Source organism: Triticum dicoccoides, chromosome 5B (assembly GCF_002162155.2).
Source record: "Triticum dicoccoides isolate Atlit2015 ecotype Zavitan chromosome 5B, WEW_v2.0, whole genome shotgun sequence".
In the NCBI taxonomy this organism is placed as follows: domain Eukaryota; kingdom Viridiplantae; phylum Streptophyta; class Magnoliopsida; order Poales; family Poaceae; genus Triticum; species Triticum dicoccoides.
The window spans coordinates 339,326,023-339,346,629 of record NC_041389.1 but is presented as its reverse complement, the minus strand read 5'-3'; the positions used below and the strand labels follow the sequence as shown (position 1 = coordinate 339,346,629).

General features: G+C 43.1%; 1 protein-coding gene across 2 annotated transcripts; it reads right to left on the bottom strand.

The window, feature by feature from the left end:
- Nucleotides 1-2,694: 2,694 nt before the first annotated feature.
- Nucleotides 2,695-12,562, bottom strand: LOC119308794 (mediator of RNA polymerase II transcription subunit 25-like). 2 transcript variants are annotated; one of them, XM_037584944.1, is made up of 15 exons: nt 12,310-12,562; nt 10,927-10,957; nt 10,762-10,825; nt 10,504-10,634; nt 9,426-9,635; nt 9,261-9,326; nt 8,555-8,765; nt 7,297-7,343; nt 6,437-7,213; nt 5,625-5,678; nt 4,687-4,715; nt 3,985-4,053; nt 3,787-3,871; nt 3,577-3,663; nt 2,695-3,489 (listed from the first exon to the last, which is right to left on the bottom strand). In XM_037584944.1, the coding sequence occupies exons 1-15, from the start codon at nt 12,420-12,422 to the stop codon at nt 2,968-2,970; spliced, it is 2,496 nt and encodes an 831-aa protein (XP_037440841.1). In that variant the 5' UTR covers nt 12,423-12,562; the 3' UTR covers nt 2,695-2,967. The 2 variants fall into 2 exon arrangements, with proteins under 2 accessions (XP_037440841.1, XP_037440842.1); XM_037584945.1 differs by having other exon boundaries at nt 10,762-10,822.
- Nucleotides 12,563-20,607: the final 8,045 nt, after the last annotated feature.

Sequence of the window (20,607 nt, the reverse complement as noted above, 5' to 3'; positions counted from 1 at the left end):
ATACGGTGTTATCTCTATGACAGAGCCCGAACCTGGGTAAAACATGTGTCTCTATTACCATCGCACCAAGGCTACTAGCTCGGGATCCCCTACACGAGATCTGCTGGATTTGACTCCCATCACCCGTCCCTGCCTTTTTGCCTCTTCTGATCATGTATTTTTTGCGATGTACTACCTCCATAAACAAATATAAGATGTTCCAACTCTTCTTTGATTCGGATGTATATAGACGCATTTTAGTTTATTTGTTCACCCATTTTAGTCTATATGTAGTCTATACCGAAATATCTAAAACATCTTATATTTGTTTATGGAGGGAGTACTAAGGAGACTTTTGTCCATCATTTCAAAATTGATCTTCTCCAGAAGATTTACTCTATCTGTAACAAATCTAGGATGGGGTGTCAGCAGTGGCATCCGCGGTCTAGAAGAGACTGGACCATCGTGGCCAATAAGCGTCTACGAGCGCCTGACCTCAATCGGCATGCATCCGGGTCTCCCTCTTCGCATAAGGCCATGTCCTACCCTTCCTGTTGGTTTAGATCACCGGGTTTCCTCTGCCCTGACCAAAACCACCCCCATGCCATGCATAACCTCCACCAAGGGATCTGCCTCTACCCGTTGGGCATGTATTATTTTTGTTCCCGAAGTTCACAACCGGCCAGTCACTCCATTCAAATTCCTCCGGTTTGTGCAAACCATCTCCACATTTGGTCACCACATGGAACCCAACAATTTTTCATACTCACGCGGATACTTATTTTCTCCTTCAAAGTTATCGGAACAAACCAAACAAGGGGAATATCCAACAAAAACACGAGCTCAAATATAATTTGATGGATTAATTTAGCCCTCGTTGAATATGACTTTGATCGGTGGCAGTCCCACCTTTCTCGTTATTTTTTAAGCCACTTCCTTCTTACTCATGAGACCATCAGGAACACCCATGATCCTTGCCCAAACTGGAATCCGATAAAGGTTATACCCTGGTACATTGGTAAGCCTGTCGCATTCCTCGAGAACAGTTGTAGATCCCCTGAACACCCAAGGGTCTCCACCCATAACTCTATTTCCATCTCCTATACAGAGAAACTGCGCCATGAACAAGTTGTATTCCATTGGCTTGAATGTCACACCCTGCGATGATGCCCACACATTGTGCATAGCCTTGAACAAAGCTACATGGCTGAAAGGTTTACTAGTGTGAACTCTGAATATTCCAAGCCAAAACCTTGGTCGGGCCTTCAAATTCCTCTGACGGATCAAGCTCATCCTCTTCTTCCATATGGAATTCAATTCCCCATACCTATCCTCCAGATTTGCTCCCAAGAAGCGATTGTTATCTCCTCCACCACTCCCTAACACATCCTCCTCCGCCATCGCTTTCACACCTTGTTTCGCCATGCAGGATCACCACGAGAGTTGCCTGCGATTAGAGATCACACCCAGTCTTCACCCAACAAGATCGAACATGAGAATCGAGGGAACTAATCGGATAGATGGGGAGTCAAGCGGCGCCACCAAAGGAACTTTTGATGTCATCCCCACCTTCCTCGAGTATCTCACTCGCAGTCACCTATGAGTGCGGCATGCACCTTTTTCTTTGTTTCGGAGCAAGGAACCCTAGATTAGACCTAGGGGGAGCCTCCTTCCCGTGTTGATTAATATCTTAACATCTACTTATGGCTACAAAAACTCTAGAAAACATTACTCCAAGGTTAACAAAACATACAACATATGGATTAATATCTTAACATCTACTCATAACTATAAAACTCCAGAAAACATTACTCAAAGGTTAACAGAACATACAATAACATATATCGTAAGGGCTACTTTTTTTTATTGTCCCTCCTCCCAATCTATCCATCTTTGTATGAGGAAAGTATCCACTTTGCGACAGGCGCTTTGTGGCACGCAGGTGCGGGGGCACTGACCCCATTTTTCTTTGGGTTTCAATTTTAAATCTTTATACTTTTGATCCAAAAGTTCAAATTATGTTTCGCTTGCATATTTATGTTCCTTGTGATGTGGGCTTTGAAATAAGGCCACTTTTGAATACGTTTTGACAATTTTTTATAACTTCACCAAGTTTCAACCACTGAAACTTTATACGAAGGAAAGACAAAATCACAAGTTTCAGAAAACTGAAACTTAAAACCGTGTCAGGAATCCAACGAGTTTGCGGACCGCGAAGCAATCATGCAGGCATGCACAGCTAGGCAGGTGCATGCCCCCCACACCTGCATGCCCTTGCAAATTTTTATCCGCTTCGCCATTCGTGGAAATCCTCGGCCTTTTTCCGACTATTGATTGGGACCAACCACTCGGGGAACTCAAATGCCATCATAGAGTAGATTGGCGTTGCTGTGAGACAAAACTTCTTCGCCATTTTGTCGACCACCTGCTGCAAATTCATTAGTTAGGATTTCCAGATACCTAGGTGTTAGGGTGAGGCGAGTCACCTAACAATACGGATGCAAGGTGACGGCAGGCGGAGCACCATTATTAAAGCAGCATTGCATTACTAGTTCATTTACAGCCTTCACGGACATGTACGCATCTCTACTTGACACAACAATCAGGATTCTTCCTAACACACCACCATGCCTCCTCCCCAGCCCCACCATTTAGCATGGAGAAGTCAAAAATAAGTTATTGCCGACATAGGAAGATTCAAATGCATGTTCGGTCTAACGGTGTGAAAATGTAACTTTATCTTTAGCAAATCATTCCAGATTATAGGTCCCTCTCCAATTAATCCTCTGAATATGTTCTTCTAATGTACCATCCAATAGGATGATGAATACCTCAGCTACAGGCTAGACATGAGATAGTAAGCAAACTCCCCCTAGCTGACACTCGCAATGCTCTGTACATAAGCACAAAACCACCACACTAATTGGGTGTGCCAAATCTCCAAGGAGCCTCATGAACCCAAGGAGTGTCCTTCTAGCACGCTATATTTTAAGATAGGTAGCCTCCTCCAGACATGTTGCCTGGGCCCTGTGGCGCGATCTTTCCTTGCATCATCTGCACCGCCCGACCATGCCCCTGCATGAATTGTTGCTGACCCATCCCTGTACCCACCATCTGCGGCTGCTGCTGGAGTTGTTGAGGCTGCTGCTGCTGCTGCTGCATTTGCTGCATCTGTTGTTGCTGTTGCTGCTGCTGCTGCTGCATCTGCTGTTGCTGTTGAATCTGCTGCTGCTGCTGCTGCTGTTGTTGTTGATGTTGCATTTGCTGCATCTGTTGTTGTTGCTGTTGCATTTGCTGCATCTGCTGCTGCTGCTGAAGCTGCTGGCCTTGAGGCTGCATTTGCATTTGGTGCTGTTGTAGTTGCTGCTGTTGCAGTTGCTGTAGTTGCTGCTGTTGCTGCTGTATTTGGTGGTGCTGCTGCTGTAGCTGCTGCTGCTGCTGCTGCTGCTGCTGCTGTGGCTGCATCTGTGGCTGCTGAGTTGAGACCTGTGGTTTGAATACCACCATATCCTGGGGGAAACTCGGCAGACAATTGTGTTGATTCAGATGAATACAAGAGGCAAATTGTGGTAATCTCTCAATTAGTTATAAACATACCCCTGGGAACAGCATTCCTATGAGGCGCCCAGCTTTGTCAGACACTGACAACAGCAAAGTTTGTGAAGGTAGCTGAATCACTGCACACTGAAGCAATGAACCACTTGAACATTAAAAGAAGTAAATGTATGATACCATGCTTAATAAAGTGCAGTTCAAACTGAGATAATAAATATTCCACAAGGTTAAAACAAGCACCGAGTGACTCACCAGTTTCTTCTCTTGTAGTTGTCCGAGGAACCCATGCTGATTCAATGTCCGAAATACTAGAAAGTCTGCCTTGCCAACATACTGCCTGTACAATTACATGATCGAACAACCAAAGTTGAGCAGGAATGATATTAGGAACAACACACAATAATGCAGCGGTTTTAACAAGGAAAAGCATGGGCTAGTTGAGCGACAAACTTGTTGTTCATATGCTCTTGGGCTATGAGGCGCACGATCTGCATCGTTTCTGGCCAGTCTGAAGCAAGTCTGAATATAAAAGTACAGCTTCAGTTTCTTTAGGTAGACTGATGGTATGATTTGCAGATTGTATGAAAGCGCTGTCGTAAGACTTAAGGAGAAAAATAAGACATGATGATAGATTTTATTGAGTCAAGGCAAATGGCATTCGAAGTTGCCCAACAAAGTGCGGGAAAACAAGAAGTTTCTTCACTGGGCGTATCATATTAGAACTCAGGAACGTTGTCTGGTTTCCAACTGAAATTGCGCTTGAACAGCAGGTAGGATATTGCACTAAAAAAACATTCATGAATATATCTGGCAATCAGTACACTAGTAAAATTTGGCAGGTGCTGCCAAAGAAACAAAATATGACATACCAACCTTAGAACGACTGGTATTTAGTTGGTTTGCAACTAGCCTTAGCATCCCGTAATCCTATAGCTGATAGGTGTGTTCAGATAAGTTACGGTACGCACAGGATGTATTACAGATAGTATGATGAGAATGACTTCACGAACAAGGTGTAGGTGTCCACTAAAAATTCAATATTTCTGCTAAAGCAATTCATTTTCAAGAAAAAGAACAACAGTAACAGCTAGCTGTAAAATTTCCTAATCTCAATCATCACAAAAATAGTATTGCAATAGTTTAAAGACTTACGTGTCAGACGCTGTTCCACTCCTATAACCCTGCAACACAGATGATAAGATGAGAAATACAACATTGAAATGCTTTGCAAAGATAGAATATGGTATGGTATATTTAAGAGGATAGTAAATTACAGTACACAATCCAAAAGTATAACAATTGGTTTCAGCTTTGAAGGTGTAGACCGTGAAAACAATGAGCATTGGCAGCACAAACCGATATTCTGTTCCATACTTCACAAAATTTTCAGTAGGTTCAGAAAAACAAAGTGTACTAGTATCTTGGTGCAGATTTTAATGCATGGTAAGTTTTATTTTTTCAACAATACTTCATGGCAAAGTTAATACAAGGATTGGAGAGTAAGACTTTTGACGTGGAGGAAGTTAAGTTGATGCTATTTGCTTTAATCAGGTTTCAGAAGATTGGGTACAATCTCTATTTTGATTTAAACCTCTTGGAACAAATCCTTTATATATCTTGGATATGTTCGCCTCAGCTAGAAATCAGGCTGGTTCAACCAAACCTATTCTTCAAGGAGCTAATAACAAGTTCATTCGGAATGTTGGATCCAGAGAAACAAAATACACATTCATAAAGTAAGCTTAGATGAAAGAGAATGTTGCTTCTGGATTTGAAATGATTGCAAATCATGATCTCATCTAAAGATGTCAGGGGGTCAAATGGTTGGACATTAATGTGTCCATTGTGATCTATTTTGTTGCTTTATCGATTCTATCAATTGTTTCTTTGAACAGTTAAATGCAATCATTGGGTAGTACAAACAGAAAATAAAGTAAAACAACATATGCCATGTTTGGACAAAATGGACTGAACTGTCTTTCCCATTAAAGAAATAGTCTCTTTCAGAGCGCATGCAGATCAACAGAGAGCATAAAAACTGTTACTGTATCAGAAAGTGTGAGAGTTCAGCCATACAAATAGGAACTTACTTCAAGTTTACAAATAAATACAGGCTGTCCTTGCCTTTGCCCAGACAAAGTTCCCTGAAATATGAACAGAAGAAAATCATGTCCTGAACTGTACTCCTAGGCAAAGACACCATACAACATGAGCAAGATTATCATGAATTAAGTGCTAGCACTATTCACAAGATTTATTATGATTTTGAACTTTGGGCTCTTCGGTTTAAAGAACAGGCTGATAAGGTGGTAGCCGCCTGTCTACCTCTCCTCACAGATAGCCATGATCTTGTAACCCTGTACTTACTGAGAAATATATATCGGAAAGTTCAAAATCATTACAAATATTTGTTCAGTTGTCTGCTTGCCACTAACTCATATTGCATAAATATGTATTACCTCCGTCCCACATTACTTGTCTTAGATTTGTCTAGATACAGATGTAGCTAACACTAAAACATGTCTAGATACATCCGTATCTAGACAAATCTAAGACAACTAATTTGGGACGGAAGGAGTACTTTTTACAAACGCAATTTCTATTAATTTTCATGCACTGACCAGTAGAACAAAAAAATCCAAAATTTTGAGAAGGTTGGGCAATCTGCATATACTTCAACACCCCCTCTCATGTGTGGCTTGATAAGGCCTAAACATGGACAGGAAGAGGGCAAGCAATTTTCTTTATTTAAATTGTGAAATCCGAGACTTGAACCCAAAACCTCTTGGCTCTGATGCTATATTAAGTTTCATGCATACCGCTATTTAAAATGCTGCACTTAGCAACGTATATTGCAAAGCTACTATCGGCAGGAGCATGAAACACAAGCTGAAATCTTTACCTCCCAAATTTTGACATACTTCGATGGTTGCTGGCCATTAGGATGTTGTGCCAGAGGCATATTCATAGCAGAACTGTTGTTCGCACTAAGAGCATTTACTCCTGTTTGCTGGACCATTCCTGGTGTTGGCATCATTGTAGGCGTAGAATTGATAGCTGTAGTCCCAAGGTTATTTATCATGTTTTGGTTCGTACCAATTCCACCTTGTCCTGATTGTGGACCAGCCATCAGACCACCTTGTGCCATAGAAGGCACTGATTGTCCCATGGCCATGTTGCTTTGTATGTTAGCTAAAGAAGACGATACGGCGATATTTGAATTACAAGATACAGTAGAAGTGTTTGACCCAAAAGAACCGAGAGCTGTATTCTGTGCCAACTGTTGAGCACCAATTGGCTGTACTGTTCCAGATATAGAAGATATGACAGCCGGAGTTGATGTCATGCCACTCGATATCATGTTTGACATGTGCACTTGTATAGGTGTTGCTCCCATGTTAGGTCCCATTGAGGTAGCTGCTGTTAAAGAGTGTCGATGTTGTGACAGATTGTTTAGGATGCTAACATTTGCTGGGCCACCAGGCCGAACCTGTTGTTGGATAGGGTTTACTAAAGGCTTATGCTCTTGCAATATTTCATTTGCAACATTTGTTTCTTGTGAAATAATCGATGGTGAAGAAGTTTGCATTGCTGATACACCTTGAGAAGCAACATTTGAAATAGGTGTCATATGAGAGAATGCAGGTGCAGAAACCATTGGTGGTATAGTTGTTGGCTCCTGAAAATGCAAATCGTTAAGGTACGGTTATAATGAAAAGGCATATAGAATTAGTAAAATAATAGCATATTTTTGTAGCCTACCACTTTAACATTTGCAGTCGGTTGCCGTCCCATCATCGTTCCATTCACTGGAGATATAAGAACTGTTATTAGTCATGACAATTTAGTAGGGTTATAACGAAATGATATGAGTAAAAGCAGAAAAAAAACAGATTGCAATATTATTCGGTGAGTTCTTAGTTATACTTGGAACATGTAAACAAAATCAGAAATGTGCCACCCTAATTCAATAGATAGGCGAACTTAGTCACAATTACGATCCATAGCAATGTTGAATATATAGGAGCTAAAAAAACCAGCATTTTAGAATGTGCAATTGTGAAATGTACTTCATGAAACAAATGAGAAACAACATTAACACTCATATACATGGAAAAAAGCACCTGGCATCTGCATGGATACTTCTAATACCATGTGATGTTGTCTGCATTGCATATGATAGGCATACAGGTGCAATTTCAGACATGCAATTTCAGACATGACTAAGTTAGTCTAATGACTGACCAACAACTCAAACCATTAGCTGCTGACATCTTAGCCAATGGACAGAGACACCATTATTTAGGATGATTCACTATCGCAAGTCACAGAACATTCATCATACACATGGAAAAACAAATATGAAGCCAGTAGTACTACAAGCTGTTATGAAAGATAATCATTTAACTTCTAGGTCCAGTACATCATTTTCCTTCAGCTCTGGCTCAAAGCATTTCAACTAGACAAGTAGGTAGGGTATTTCAGTACATAACATCATGGCCACATGCAATTTGAAACATCAAATATTTCAAGTGCCTCTTTAGTTTTAAGTATTCAGGTGCACATTTACTGTACGGCTTTGAAATTCAGTATATGAGGGTTCTCACATGCTTTTCTGCTAAGATTTATTAGTATAGGTAGGTTTTATGCAAAGGGTCCCATAAGGGTATTCTCCAAGCCTTGTTTGCCTGCAATTACACAGTTAGCAATTCCAGCATATGCAGCAAGAAGTGTTTATCAGTGTTTTTTATTTGTGGTCCCAACCCAAAGGGCAATGTCCAGATTGCATTTTTACTTTAATTTACCATTCTTTTTCTTTAATCAAATTGCAGCTGGGATTTGTTGCACCAACTCACACAAAATTAGGGGAAACTCCTATAACTCTTTTTTTAAGCTTTCTCTATATCCCGACCATGCAGACATCATAACAGCAGCACAAGCCACAAGGTTTTATGAAAATGGGAACAATCAAAGGCTAAACCTCACAGTGAAACTAGCCTAACATTAGCATTTGTTCAACCTGAGGGACTGGCATTCGAAGGTGGTCCTGGCACAGTAGCTGCAGGTGTGGTATCCATTTTTGTAATGGTGTGGTTTGGGACAAGGTTCCCGGGTAAAGGATGGCTTAGAGCTGTTCGAGCCTCCATGAAACTCTCAGAGAGCAAAACAAGAAAATGTGGATTTTTGGCATGATCAACTGATGGATCAGAAGCTTGAGGATTCCTCTTTCCCTGCAATAAATATGAGTAGTATCAGTATTCAGTGCCTATTCACACAACAAAGTTCTCAAGGATTTGTCTATGTAAGCTTCAAATCATGTAAGTTTATAACGCCCGTCATGACAGAAGTGGGGGAATGTGGAGATCAGGGAAAGGCATTATCTTGAAATTTCATCCATTGTGCTAAATACTTTGATGATTTGACGTGGGTGAATTTTTTTTCTAATCCACAACCAAGTTAGGTGGTGCGACACTTGAATTTCTAAAACATTCATTTTACAAACTACAAGAAAAGAGGACATTTAGGACCATAAAGTAAGCAATTACAAGAACATCTAAACTTTTGGCAACAAGTAGAGTGAACTAGCAATTAAGCAGGCTACTAGCAGAGTGGAGTGGACATTTAGGACCATTCAAGATTCCTTTTGGACAAACCAAAATAAGAAGCAAGTACAAGATTGTAGGCCTTCAAACAGTTTATCAAGTTTGACACAACAAATGTATTACCGCGTTGTATATTGCCTTCAGTGTTGGTAGCTGTTTAGGAGATACCACCGACAATGACACAGAGCACTGCATCCACAAAATTAATTAGATCCAGCCAAGTACTGCTTAGCACTCCATCGAGACACACAATGAATATAATGCAAGATAGTAGTATTTATTCAGCACCTGAGCAAATGAGACTGCAACAGCCTCAGCATCAGCAAGACATGATTCCTTTGTTGCTTCGTTGCTCTTTTTGTGATCACTACTTTGAACAGAAGGGCGGTAGACAGGTGTAGGCAGCGGGTAAGGATTACTTGCAGCAACAAGTAGGCAATGCTTTTGAAGTTCACGATTTTGATGATTCTGGCTGCTACTAGAACTGCCTTGGAGTATCTAGTTGCATAAATGAAATGAAATAAGCACCATGGCAATAACAAACTAATAACCAATACAATACATTCACAAGAGACCATTCACGTGTCAGTCTCATTGACGAAGGTTTAAAATGCTCTTTTTGATACATGACATCAATTTGTCACAAATGTCAAATGCCGCTCCAAGGAAATTGGAACTACTAACATGGGTACAAAGATAGAAATTAAACCTCTGATCATACTGATTTCACTCCATTCTGCTACTAGTACTGGGTAACAGTCCAGTTCTCTAGACAAGTTTACCAAACAGAAGAGTAACTACTGGTGTCTATTACATAATACAACCACAACCATAGCCATAGCCATAGCTGCAGTTCAGGTCAAACACTTCCATAGTTTCTCATTCAAACCATAGCTTGTGCAAGAAAAAAAATAGAAGAGATTCTGGACCATATTGGAAACACTAGCAACACAAATATACAAAATCACTTTCTAGAAAATATAACAAAGTAATTAATAAAGCTGGAGTTTAGACAGCATGAAATATGACGATAAAAGAAGTACAAATGCAAGAAACACATGTCCAGGTCAAGTAACTATTTCCAGCGCTTATGCCTTAATATGGAAGAAATACAAGAGCAGATCATAGAAAAAAATGAGACCTCACTTACCAATTTGTAGGAAATGTCCCACGAAAATGGGCTCAACCCAGCAAAATTGTAGGTGAACTAAATGTATTGTGCTATGCTACTAGGCGCGGATTTTCATTATAACTACATTATTCAATAGAAAATTATCTGCACTACTCAGACTTTAGAACTATTTGAACATAAACAATAATGCAACTTAGAGAGTTATGATTGTGAACAATGTTAACACATCAATACCATCAGTGCTTCAGCAAGACCTTCACAAATAGCAGCTTCACTGAAGCCTCCACCACTAAATGATATTCCTGATAACCATGAAAGAAAAGCATCCATATCTTTTGTCCAACCGCTGCGTTGTACAATAAAGGCTGCATTGCAACAGGAGCACATTATTATAAATTAGCTATTTTATACAGAACTAAACATGAAAGCATTGAGATAAATCATAATATTAAATGATAAGGGCATGGAGGATTAATGGATATCAAATCGTACCACTGTATGGTCCGTGGGTATGGAAGACAACTAATGCAAGCTCAGGTGGTACCCCTGCAAGCTTCTTCGGGGATCATCAGAAAATAAGTTAAACTTTGACAGAATTCAAGAAGAATGGGTCAACTAAAAATTCTGATAAAGAACAATCAGGAGGGAGGGAGTTACCTGCCCTGATAGTTCAGTAGAACAAAAACTCCTGCACAAATTTTAAAATGCTTCATGAATTAGTGATAATATTTTTTGGACAAAATCATGTGAGAGCATATTCGAGATAAAACAAAAAGAAAAGCTATTATAGAGCTATGGGCATCTGAGAATACAGAGTGAACTAAAAATTGTCAACCACCTGACTCACCTCCATCTGAAACAGTAATAAAAATACTAAAAGAAAAGGAAAACCTTGCACCTACATCAAGTTCAACACATAGTAGCCGGAAACGGGGAACGGTAGGCCGTCCCTCGATCCCGATTCATCGACCCGGAATCGGATTCGGGAACGAGGTCGGATTCGGTACGATTTGATGAAGATTCGGCGTCCCCGCAGCCTGCTCCTCGATCCAATAGCCAAAACGCGAGGCATAATTTACTCACGTCGTCGTTTCCTTTCTCAAGGACTCCTCGTTCTTCCTCCAGTCCATTAATTGCAAGGGATCCATTAACAGCAAGGAATGCTGACCGTCAGGGAGTCGTCGTTATTCAGGAACTACGTTCCTCGACCCATGGTACCGTATCGGATTCATCGTACCCAAACGGATTGGATCACATCCCCGCTATAAAAAAATCGTTCGAGAGATGTATACCCTCGTTGTTCCCTATTTTTTTCAGCCACCAACTCTCGTCCCTCGTTCCCGTTCCTCGTTCCCACCGTACCGGAAACATGGCAACTATGGTTCAACATGATTGACCACAACAAGAAGAAAAAATGCCTAATATGACAAACAATCTGAAGAAAGACATACCACTAATGAAAACCTGATGTTCAACCAAGCAGAAGCAACAGCAGAAGTACAAAATAGACTTCACTTAACCAACAAAGGTAGCCAAACAGACATGACAGTGGTAGTGGTTGTACAAAAGAATGGGGCACAATCAGCAGCATACCAAAAGTTGAATCACGTTTTCCTTTCAAATAAGATGAACTCTGGCACTAGATGATTTTCTTCTTCCGTATCAAAACACCAACTAAAGCTAATAAACTACTATCATGAAAACCCATATTAACCAACCCAATTTTACATCAGGATCAAGTGAACTACACTCGAGGAGGCACGCTTTCAAATGGATCAAGGGAGAATCCAAGAAAGGCATATTCAACCGAAGTTAAGTAATCGAATTTACTCGACCTGCCGAGCCACCAGAACTAGAATCGGAAGGTCGTTCTCCTCACAAACACCCCATCTCCACTTACTTGGCAGTTTTGCACACGGAAAACCTAACCGGGGATCACGAAGAAGAGCTCGAATTCCCCTACCAGCCTGCTCACGCCCCTACAACCACTCCTAAATTCCACGCCGGAACCCTAAAAGCAGAAGGCGGCGCAGGGCGTACCGAACGATCTTCTCGACGTACTCGGCCGCAATGGCGGGCCAGTACGGCCCCAGCGCCGCCGTGCCCTCAACGACCACCACCAGCTGCCTCTCCGAAGCCATCCCCTCCACCATCGCAGAACCTCCACGAATCCCCTTGGCCTCGCCCTCGCGAATCCGCTCGAATTTCTCTCCCCGACCGACGGCCACCACCCACAACCCCCCTTTGCTGAATGTGGGTTCTCTGTTGTGTGCGGAGAAAGAGAGGACGACGGGCACGGTCAAGAAAGTAAACGGGTCTGGGTTTTATAAGGCCCAGGGCCGAGAGCCCGTTCTTCTCTCTTTATGGCAACCCTGGGCCCTCCGGGGTTTCCACAGAGAGACTGGCATACATCGGTGATTTCTTATAGTACTTATTTATTTTCTTCTAAAAAACTTTTTATTTATTTATTTATTGCAGAGAAGTACTTATTTATTTCTTAATAACTATGTTTAGTTGGTGTGGTTTTATACGCTTTTAGAGGATGCTATTATTTCGGGAACAAGGAATTTACAGATTTCGAATTTATTTGTTCATTCAATGGTTGTTATTTATTGAATTAGTTCGCCACTCATGAGATTTGTTACGCAAAATTATTATGACTACTAAATATAACATGTTTCTCGTTGACTCTTCTACCTCCTCATTCTCTAGCACTCACGTCCCTTTAGAGGCTATCGATATTTTTGTGGTGCGGCCTATTAACATGAAGTCACATGCAGTTGATGAGTGTGCCTAGAATATGATGCCCTTGGGACAATTTATTTGATTGTAGGTTTTGTTCAGAAGCAAAGATGGCGCATGGTCGATGGACATGCAGATGCACGTGTTGCTGCGAGAAATTGATCCGCGCAGCAGCACTGATTCCTCGCTTTCGTGGAGGTAGACCGAACGTTTTTCAATGCAAAACAGCAAAGATGAGCCAAACCCTAGGTTTGCTAGGGCTTGGCAAAAGGTACGAGCTAGGTGCTAGAAAGAAAAAAATGTAGGAGAAAAAGTAACATAAGGTTGTAAAAGGATCGATTGGTTTCTTCAATCGGCCATGTACCCACATATATAAGGGTATGTCTGGCCTTTGGCAAATTGGAGTAGGACTCCTGACGTATTGTTTCCTTGGCGCATAAGCCAAAAGGCTTTTCCTAATCTTTAATTAATTCATCTATATGTTTAAAAGCATCGGCCTGGGCCCAATACTAGAAGACTTTCCATATTAGCTCTGTCTTGGCAGAATAGCTGATTATGCAAAATCTTTTTCATCTTCAGTTTTCCAAATAGACCTTTTTCCTTCTTTCTCTCCACGTGTGAGCTCTAACACACAATTATGTTCCATCCAACCTTCTGCAGCTAGCCTCTGTACTTGTAATCATGTGTGCATTCTCAAACAATTAGCTTGACCACCAAAATTAAATAATCTGGGCGACCCCTCAAGCCAGATCCAAATTAGACTATCAACACAAGCCCCCTGTTTTTGGTGTAATTTTATTTTCCAAAAACACCATGGCAATATCTTAGGACGATGTCAACCGCTTCACCGGCCATATCAATTGCTTAGGGCGATGTCTAAATAACACATCCGCCAAATTTTGCTTAGGGCGACATCTGAAATTATATCGGCCATAGTGCCATCAAGCTTCTTGCCACATGCTAGGATAGTACTTCTTCAAATATTTGCCATTGAGAGCTTTGGGCAATTTTTCCCCTTGCAAAGATTGTACAAAATATGAATTTCCAGGAACAATCTCTACAACCTTATACGGACTTTACCAACTCGGCGACCACTTGCCGAGTTTATTATTTCTGGTTCCAATAGGCAAAATTGTTTTCCACACTAAGTCTCCTATTTGGAACGATTTTTCCCTCACTCTTTTGTTATAAGCCTTAGCTACTCTTAATTTTTCTTTTTCAGTTTCTCGTAAGGCTCTTAATCTTTCTTCTGGAACATCATCAATTCTATCCATCATTAAATTATTATAGTCTATAGCCGACAAATCATTTTGTCTGGCTACTCTAAGAGCTTGCAAATTAACCTCTACAGGTAACACTGATGGAAATATACCCTAGAGGCAATAATAAAATTGTTATTATTATATTTCCTTATTCATGATAAACGTTTATTATTCATGCTATAATTGTATTGACCAGAAACTTACATACATGTGTGGATACATAAACAAATACCGTGTCCCTAGTAAGCCTCTACTAGATCAGCTTGTTGATCAAAGATGGTTAAGGTTTCCTAACCATAGACATGAGTTGTCATTTGATAACGGGATCACATCATTAGGAGAATGATGTGATGGACAAGACCCATCTGTTAGCTTAGCATATGATCGTTCAGTTTATTGCTACCGCTTTCTTAATGTCAAATACATATTCCTTCAACCATGAGATCATGCAACTCTCGGACACTGGAGGAATACCTTGTGTGCTATCAAACATCACAACGTAATTGGGTGATCATAAAGATGCTCTACAAGTATCTCCGAAGGTGTCTGTTGAGTTGGCATGGATCGAGATTGAGATTTGTCACACTTCGTGTATCAGAGAGGTATCTCTGGGCCCTCTCGGTAATACACATCACAACAAGCTTGCAAGCAAAGTGACTAAGGAGTTAGTTACGAGATGATATATTGCGGAACGAGTAAAGAGACTTGCCGGTAACGAGATTGAACTAGGTATGTAGATATCGATGATTGAATTTTGGGCAAGTAACATACCAACAGACAAAGGGAACTATGTATGTTGTCATAAAGGTTCGACCGATAAAGATCTTCGTAGAATATGTAGAAACCAATATGGGCATCCAGGTCCCGCTATTGGTTATTGACTGGAGAGGCGTCTCGGTCATGTCTACATCATTCTCGAACCCGTAGGGTCCGCATGCTTAACGTTCATTGACGATATAGTATTATATGAGTTATGTGAGTTGATGAGCGAATGTTGTTGGGAGTCCTAGATGAGATCACGGACATAACGAGGAGTTCCAGAATGGTCTAGAGGTAAAGATTGATATATAGGACGATGTTATTGAAGGGAATATGCCCTAGAGGCAATAATAAAGTTGTTATTTGTATTTCCTTATATCATGATAAATGTTTATTATTCATGCTAGAATTGTATTAACCGGAAACTTAGTACATGTGTGAATACATAGATAATACATAGTGTCCATAGTATGCCTCTACTTGACTAGCTCGTTGATCAAAGATGGTTATGTTTCCTAACCATAGACATGTGTTGTCATTTGATGAACGGGATCACATCATTAGGAGAATGATGTGATGGACAAAACCCATCTGTTAGCTTAGCATTATGATCGTTACAGTTTCATTGCTACTGCTTTCTTCATGACTTATACATGTTCCTCAGACTATGAGATTATGCAACACCCGAATATCGGAGGAACACCTTGTGTGCTATCAAATGTCACAACATAACTGGGTGATTATAAAGATGCTCTACAGGTGTCTCCGAAGGTGTTTATTGGGTTGGCACAGATCAAGATTAGGATTTGTCACTCCGTGTTTCAGAGAGGTATCTCTGGGCCCTCTCGGTAATGCTCATCACTATAAGCCTTGCAAGCAATGTGACTAATGAGTTAGTTACGGGATGAAGCATTACGGAACGAGTAAAGAGACTTTCCGTTAAGGAGATTGAACTAGGTATGATGATACCGACGATCAAATCTCGGGCAAGTAACATACCGATGGCAAAGGGAACAACGTATGTTGTTATGCGATTTGACCGATAAAGATCGTCATAGAATATGTAGGAGCCAATATGAGCATCAAGGTTCTGCTATTGGTTATTGATCGGAGATGTGTCTCGATCATGTCTACATAGTTCTCGAACCCGTAGGGTCCGCACGCTTAACATTCGATGACGATTTGTATTATTAGTTATGTGTTTTTGATGATCGAAGTTTGTTAGGAGTCCCAGATGAAATCACGGACATGACGAGGAGTCTCAAAATGGTCGAGACATAAATATTGATATATTGGAAGGTTATGTTCGGACACCAGAAAGGTTCAGATTGATTCGGACATTTTTCGGAGTACCGGGAGGTTACCGGAACCCCCCAGGGGAAGTAGTGGGCCTTAATGGGCTTTAGTGGAAAGGAGAGGAGGGCCGTAGGGTGGCCGCCCCCCCCCCCCCTTGTCTGGTCCGAATTGGACTAGGAGGGGGTGGCGCCCCCTCTTTCCTTCTCCCTCTCCTACTCCTTCCCTCTCTCCCCCTCTTGGAAAGGAAGGGAACTCCAACTAGGATTGGGAATCCTAGTTGGACTCCCAATGGCGCGCGCCCCTCCTGGCCGCCTGCCTCCTCCCTCCCTCCTTTATATACGGGGGCAAGGGGGCACCCCAAAGCATAACAGTTATTCTCTTAGCCGTGTGCGGTGCCCCCCATCCACAGTTTAACACCTCGGTCATATCGTCGTAGTGCTTAGGCGAAGCCCTGCGCCGGTAACATCATCATCACCGTTGCCATGCCGTCATGATGATGGAACTCTCCCTCGTCCTCAACTGGATCAAGAGCTCAAGGGACGTCATCGTGTTGAATGTGTGCTAAACACAGAGGTACCGTACGTTCGGTACTTGGATCGGTTGGATCGTGAAGACGTTCGACTACATCAACCACGTTACTAAACCCTTTGCTTTCGGTCTACTATGGTACGTGTACACACTCTCCCGTCTCGTTGCTATGCATCTCCTAGATAGATCTTGCATGATCATAGGAATTTTTTTGAATTACTATGTTCCCGAACAGCTATTTGGTCACCGGAAAGGTTTCAGAATGTACCGGGTATGCATCAGGTCACCGGAAGGGGTTCCGTGAGACCTACGGGGATTATATGGGCCTAATGGGCCAAGGGGAGGCACACACACCAACCCACAAAGGGCTGGCACGCCCTCTCCCTGGCCGTCGGCCCTAGGAAAGGAAAGGGGGGAGGGCTAGCCCCTCCCGCCTTCCCCTCCTCATGGGAGAAATGAAAAGGGGGCGCCACACCCTCCCCTGCCTTTCCCCGCACGCCTAAGAAAGGCAAGGGGGCGTGGCTAGGGCAAGGCCCAAGGTGGCCGCCGGCACCTTGGGGGAACCCTTGGCAGCCTTCCTTCCTCTTCCACCTATATATATGTGAGGAGGGAGAGGGGCAACACACACCACGATCCCCAAGCCGAGTGCGGCGCCCCTCTCCCTCTAGTTCATCATCGGTCATATTTTCGTAGTGCTCAGCGAAGCCCTGTGGAGATAGTTGCATCACCATGTCGTTGTGCTGCCGAAAATCATCTACTACTTCGTCCGTCTTGCTGGATCAAGAAGGCGAGGACGTCATCGAGCTGAACATGTGCTGAACGCGGAGGTGTCGTACGTTCGGTACTTGATCGGGCGGACGTGAAGGTGTACGACTACATCAACCGTGTTGATAAACGCTTCTGCTTAACGGTCTACGAGGGTACGTAGACAATATGCATCTCCATGGATAGATCTTGCGTGTGCGTAGAAATTTTTTGTTTTGCATGTAACCCCAACAGTGGCATCCTAGCCAGGTCTATGCGTAGATGATATGCATGAGTAGAACACAAATGAGTTGTGGACGGTGATGGTCATACTGCTTACCACCAACGTCTTATTTTGATTCGTCAATATTGTGGGATGAAGCGGCCCGGACCAACCTTACATGTCCACGCACATGAGACCAGTTCCACCGACTGACATGAAACTTGTTTTGCATAAAGGTGGCTGGCAGGTGTCTGTTTCTCCTACTTTAGTTGAATTGAATTTGACTACGGCCAGTCCTTGAAGAAGGTTAAAACAACAAACTTGAAAACCACTGGTAAGAACGGTTCTTGCTAGTTGCCCATGGCAGCCACGTAAAACTTGCAACAACAAAGTAGAGGACGTCTAACTTGTTTTTGCAGGGTATGTTGTGATGTGATATGGTCAAGACATCATGTAATATACGTTGTTGTATGAGATTATCATGTTTTGTAATATCAACAACCAACAGGAGTCTTAGGGTTGTCTCTTAATTATTGTATGAAATGCAAGCGCCATGTAATTTCTTTACTTTATCGCTATGCGTTAACAATAGTTGTAGAAGCAATAGTTGGCAAGACGACCCCGATGCAACGATGGAGATCAAGGTGTCGAGCCAGTGACAATGGAGATCATGACGATGCTTTCGAGATGGAGATCAAAAGCACAAGATGATGATGGCCATATCATGTCACATATTTTGGTTGCATGTGATGTTTATTCTTTATGCATCTTATTTAGCTTAGAATGATGGTAGCATTATAAGATGATCCGTTCACTTAATTTCAAGATAAAAGTGTTCTCCCTGATGTATGCACCGTTGCCAAAGTTTGTCATTTCGAAGCACCTTGTGATGATCAGGTGTGATAGATTCTACGTTCACATACAATGGGTGTAAGACAGTTTTGCACATGCAAAATACTTGGGTTAAACTTGACGAGCCTAGCATGTACAGACATGGTCTCGGAACACTGGAGAGCGAAAGGTCAAACATGAGTCATATACTAGATATGATCATCACAGAGATGTTCACCATTGATGACTACCCCATCTCACCACTACAAAAAAAAGACACCCGTGACATTTTGGGCCGAACGAAATTTTTTCTGTCATACATATGACACTTCTATGACGATAATTGTGACAAAACCCGGTATCATCATAGATGTGGTGGGCTCCTACTTATATGACAAAAAATCATGACAGAAAATGGGCTTTTCGTCCTGGGCGGGCCGAAGACGCAGTTGCATGACATTCTTTGGGCTGTCCATGATGGAAAAAACCGTGGTAGAAGCAAGGGCGAGGAAAATTTCGGGGAGTTTCCGATTACGGTGGGCGGTCGGGGGCCGAGCGATGCGCATTTCTCTCGTACACGTACGCGCGTGTGTGCGAGGCGTTGGCTATAACTGAACCCGAGCGAGGCGTTGGGCTCTAACTGAACCCGAGCGATTGCACTACAGGCTACGCGTTACTGAACCCGAGGGATCGATCAATTGCTGTTAACTGAACTCGATCGAGCGATTCCTTCGCTACTGTTGCTAACTGAAGCCGATCGATGCTGCCTCTGGGATGAATAGTGAGTGTTGCGGGGGGGAGGGGGGTTGGATGAACAGTGAGCGGTGGCATTGCCTCTGGATGAACAGGACCCCGTGGTGTAGAGGGCTAGATGAACAGTAGACGGTGGAGGGGTGCCCGTGGAGGGGTGGTTGAACAGTAGCCGGTGGAGTAGCGCGCGGTGGAGGCTGGATGAACAGGAGCCCGTGGAGGCTGGAGGAGGTCGACGGTGAAGATGAACAGTATCACGTGGAGTCCCGTTTTGCGGTACGCCACACCCCTCCCGATGAACAGGACCCCCGTTTAAACCGTAGCGCTCCAACACAAGTCCGTTTCGTCCGTTTTGCGGTACACCACACCCCTCCCGATCAACATGACCCCCGTTTCGACCGTAGGAGGTCTGTTTCGTCCGTTTTGCGGTACGCCACACCCCTCCCGATCAACAGGACGCCCGTTTCGACCGTAGGAGGTCTGTTTCGTCTGTTTTACGGTATGCCACACCCCTCTCGATCAACAGGACCGCCGTTTCGACCGTAGGAGGTCCGTTTCCTTCGTTTTGCGGTACGCCACACCCCTCCGATCAACAGGACCCTCGTTTTGAACGTGGCTGGTCGAACACAAGGTTGTTTCCTCCGTTCTGCGGTACGCCAGGCCTCGTGTCCATCGCCTGTTCTGTCCAAGCCCTCCCGATGAACACGACGACGCATTCCGTTCCGATCCAGCCGGTTGGCTCCCCATGAACACGACGACGACACTGTTTCTCTGTTCCGACCCAGCCATGTACACGAGCCCTGGCCGTACATATGCGCGAGTAGGCGTTCGAGACCCCGCCCGTATGTACACATACGTGGCCGTATTTTCTTTCTTGCACCCTGGCCGCTGTACGTAGGTGTACATGCTATGTGTGCGCCTCTACTACGACACGTGCACGCCTCTACATCCACCAGTGTATATGTACGTACACGTTCGCGACCAGAATGACAACGTTACGTACGCTTCGACCAGGTGGGTCCCGACTGTCAGGCACTTCCTTGCGTGCAAAGATGTAGCTGGTGGGTCCCAACAGTCAGGGGGGCGAATCGTTTATTTTTGCCCGGACGCACTTCCTTGCGTGCGAAGATGTAGCTGGTGGGTCCCAGCAGTCAGGGGGGCGAATCGTTTTTTCTTTGCCCGGACGCACTTCTTTGCGTGCGA

Excerpts from the sequence above, each read along its gene's own strand:
- LOC119308794 (XM_037584944.1), bottom strand. The coding sequence starts at position 12,422 with ATGGTGGAGGGGATGGCTTCGGAGAGGCAGCTGGTGGTGGTCGTTGAG. Across the intron at positions 10,826-10,926 it reads CTACTGAACTATCAGGGCAG|AAGCTTGCAGGGGTACCACC; the intron begins GTAACTCCCTCC and ends TGATCCCCGAAG. Across the intron at positions 5,679-6,436 it reads AGTATGTCAAAATTTGGGAG|GGAACTTTGTCTGGGCAAAG; the intron begins GTAAAGATTTCA and ends TTCATATTTCAG.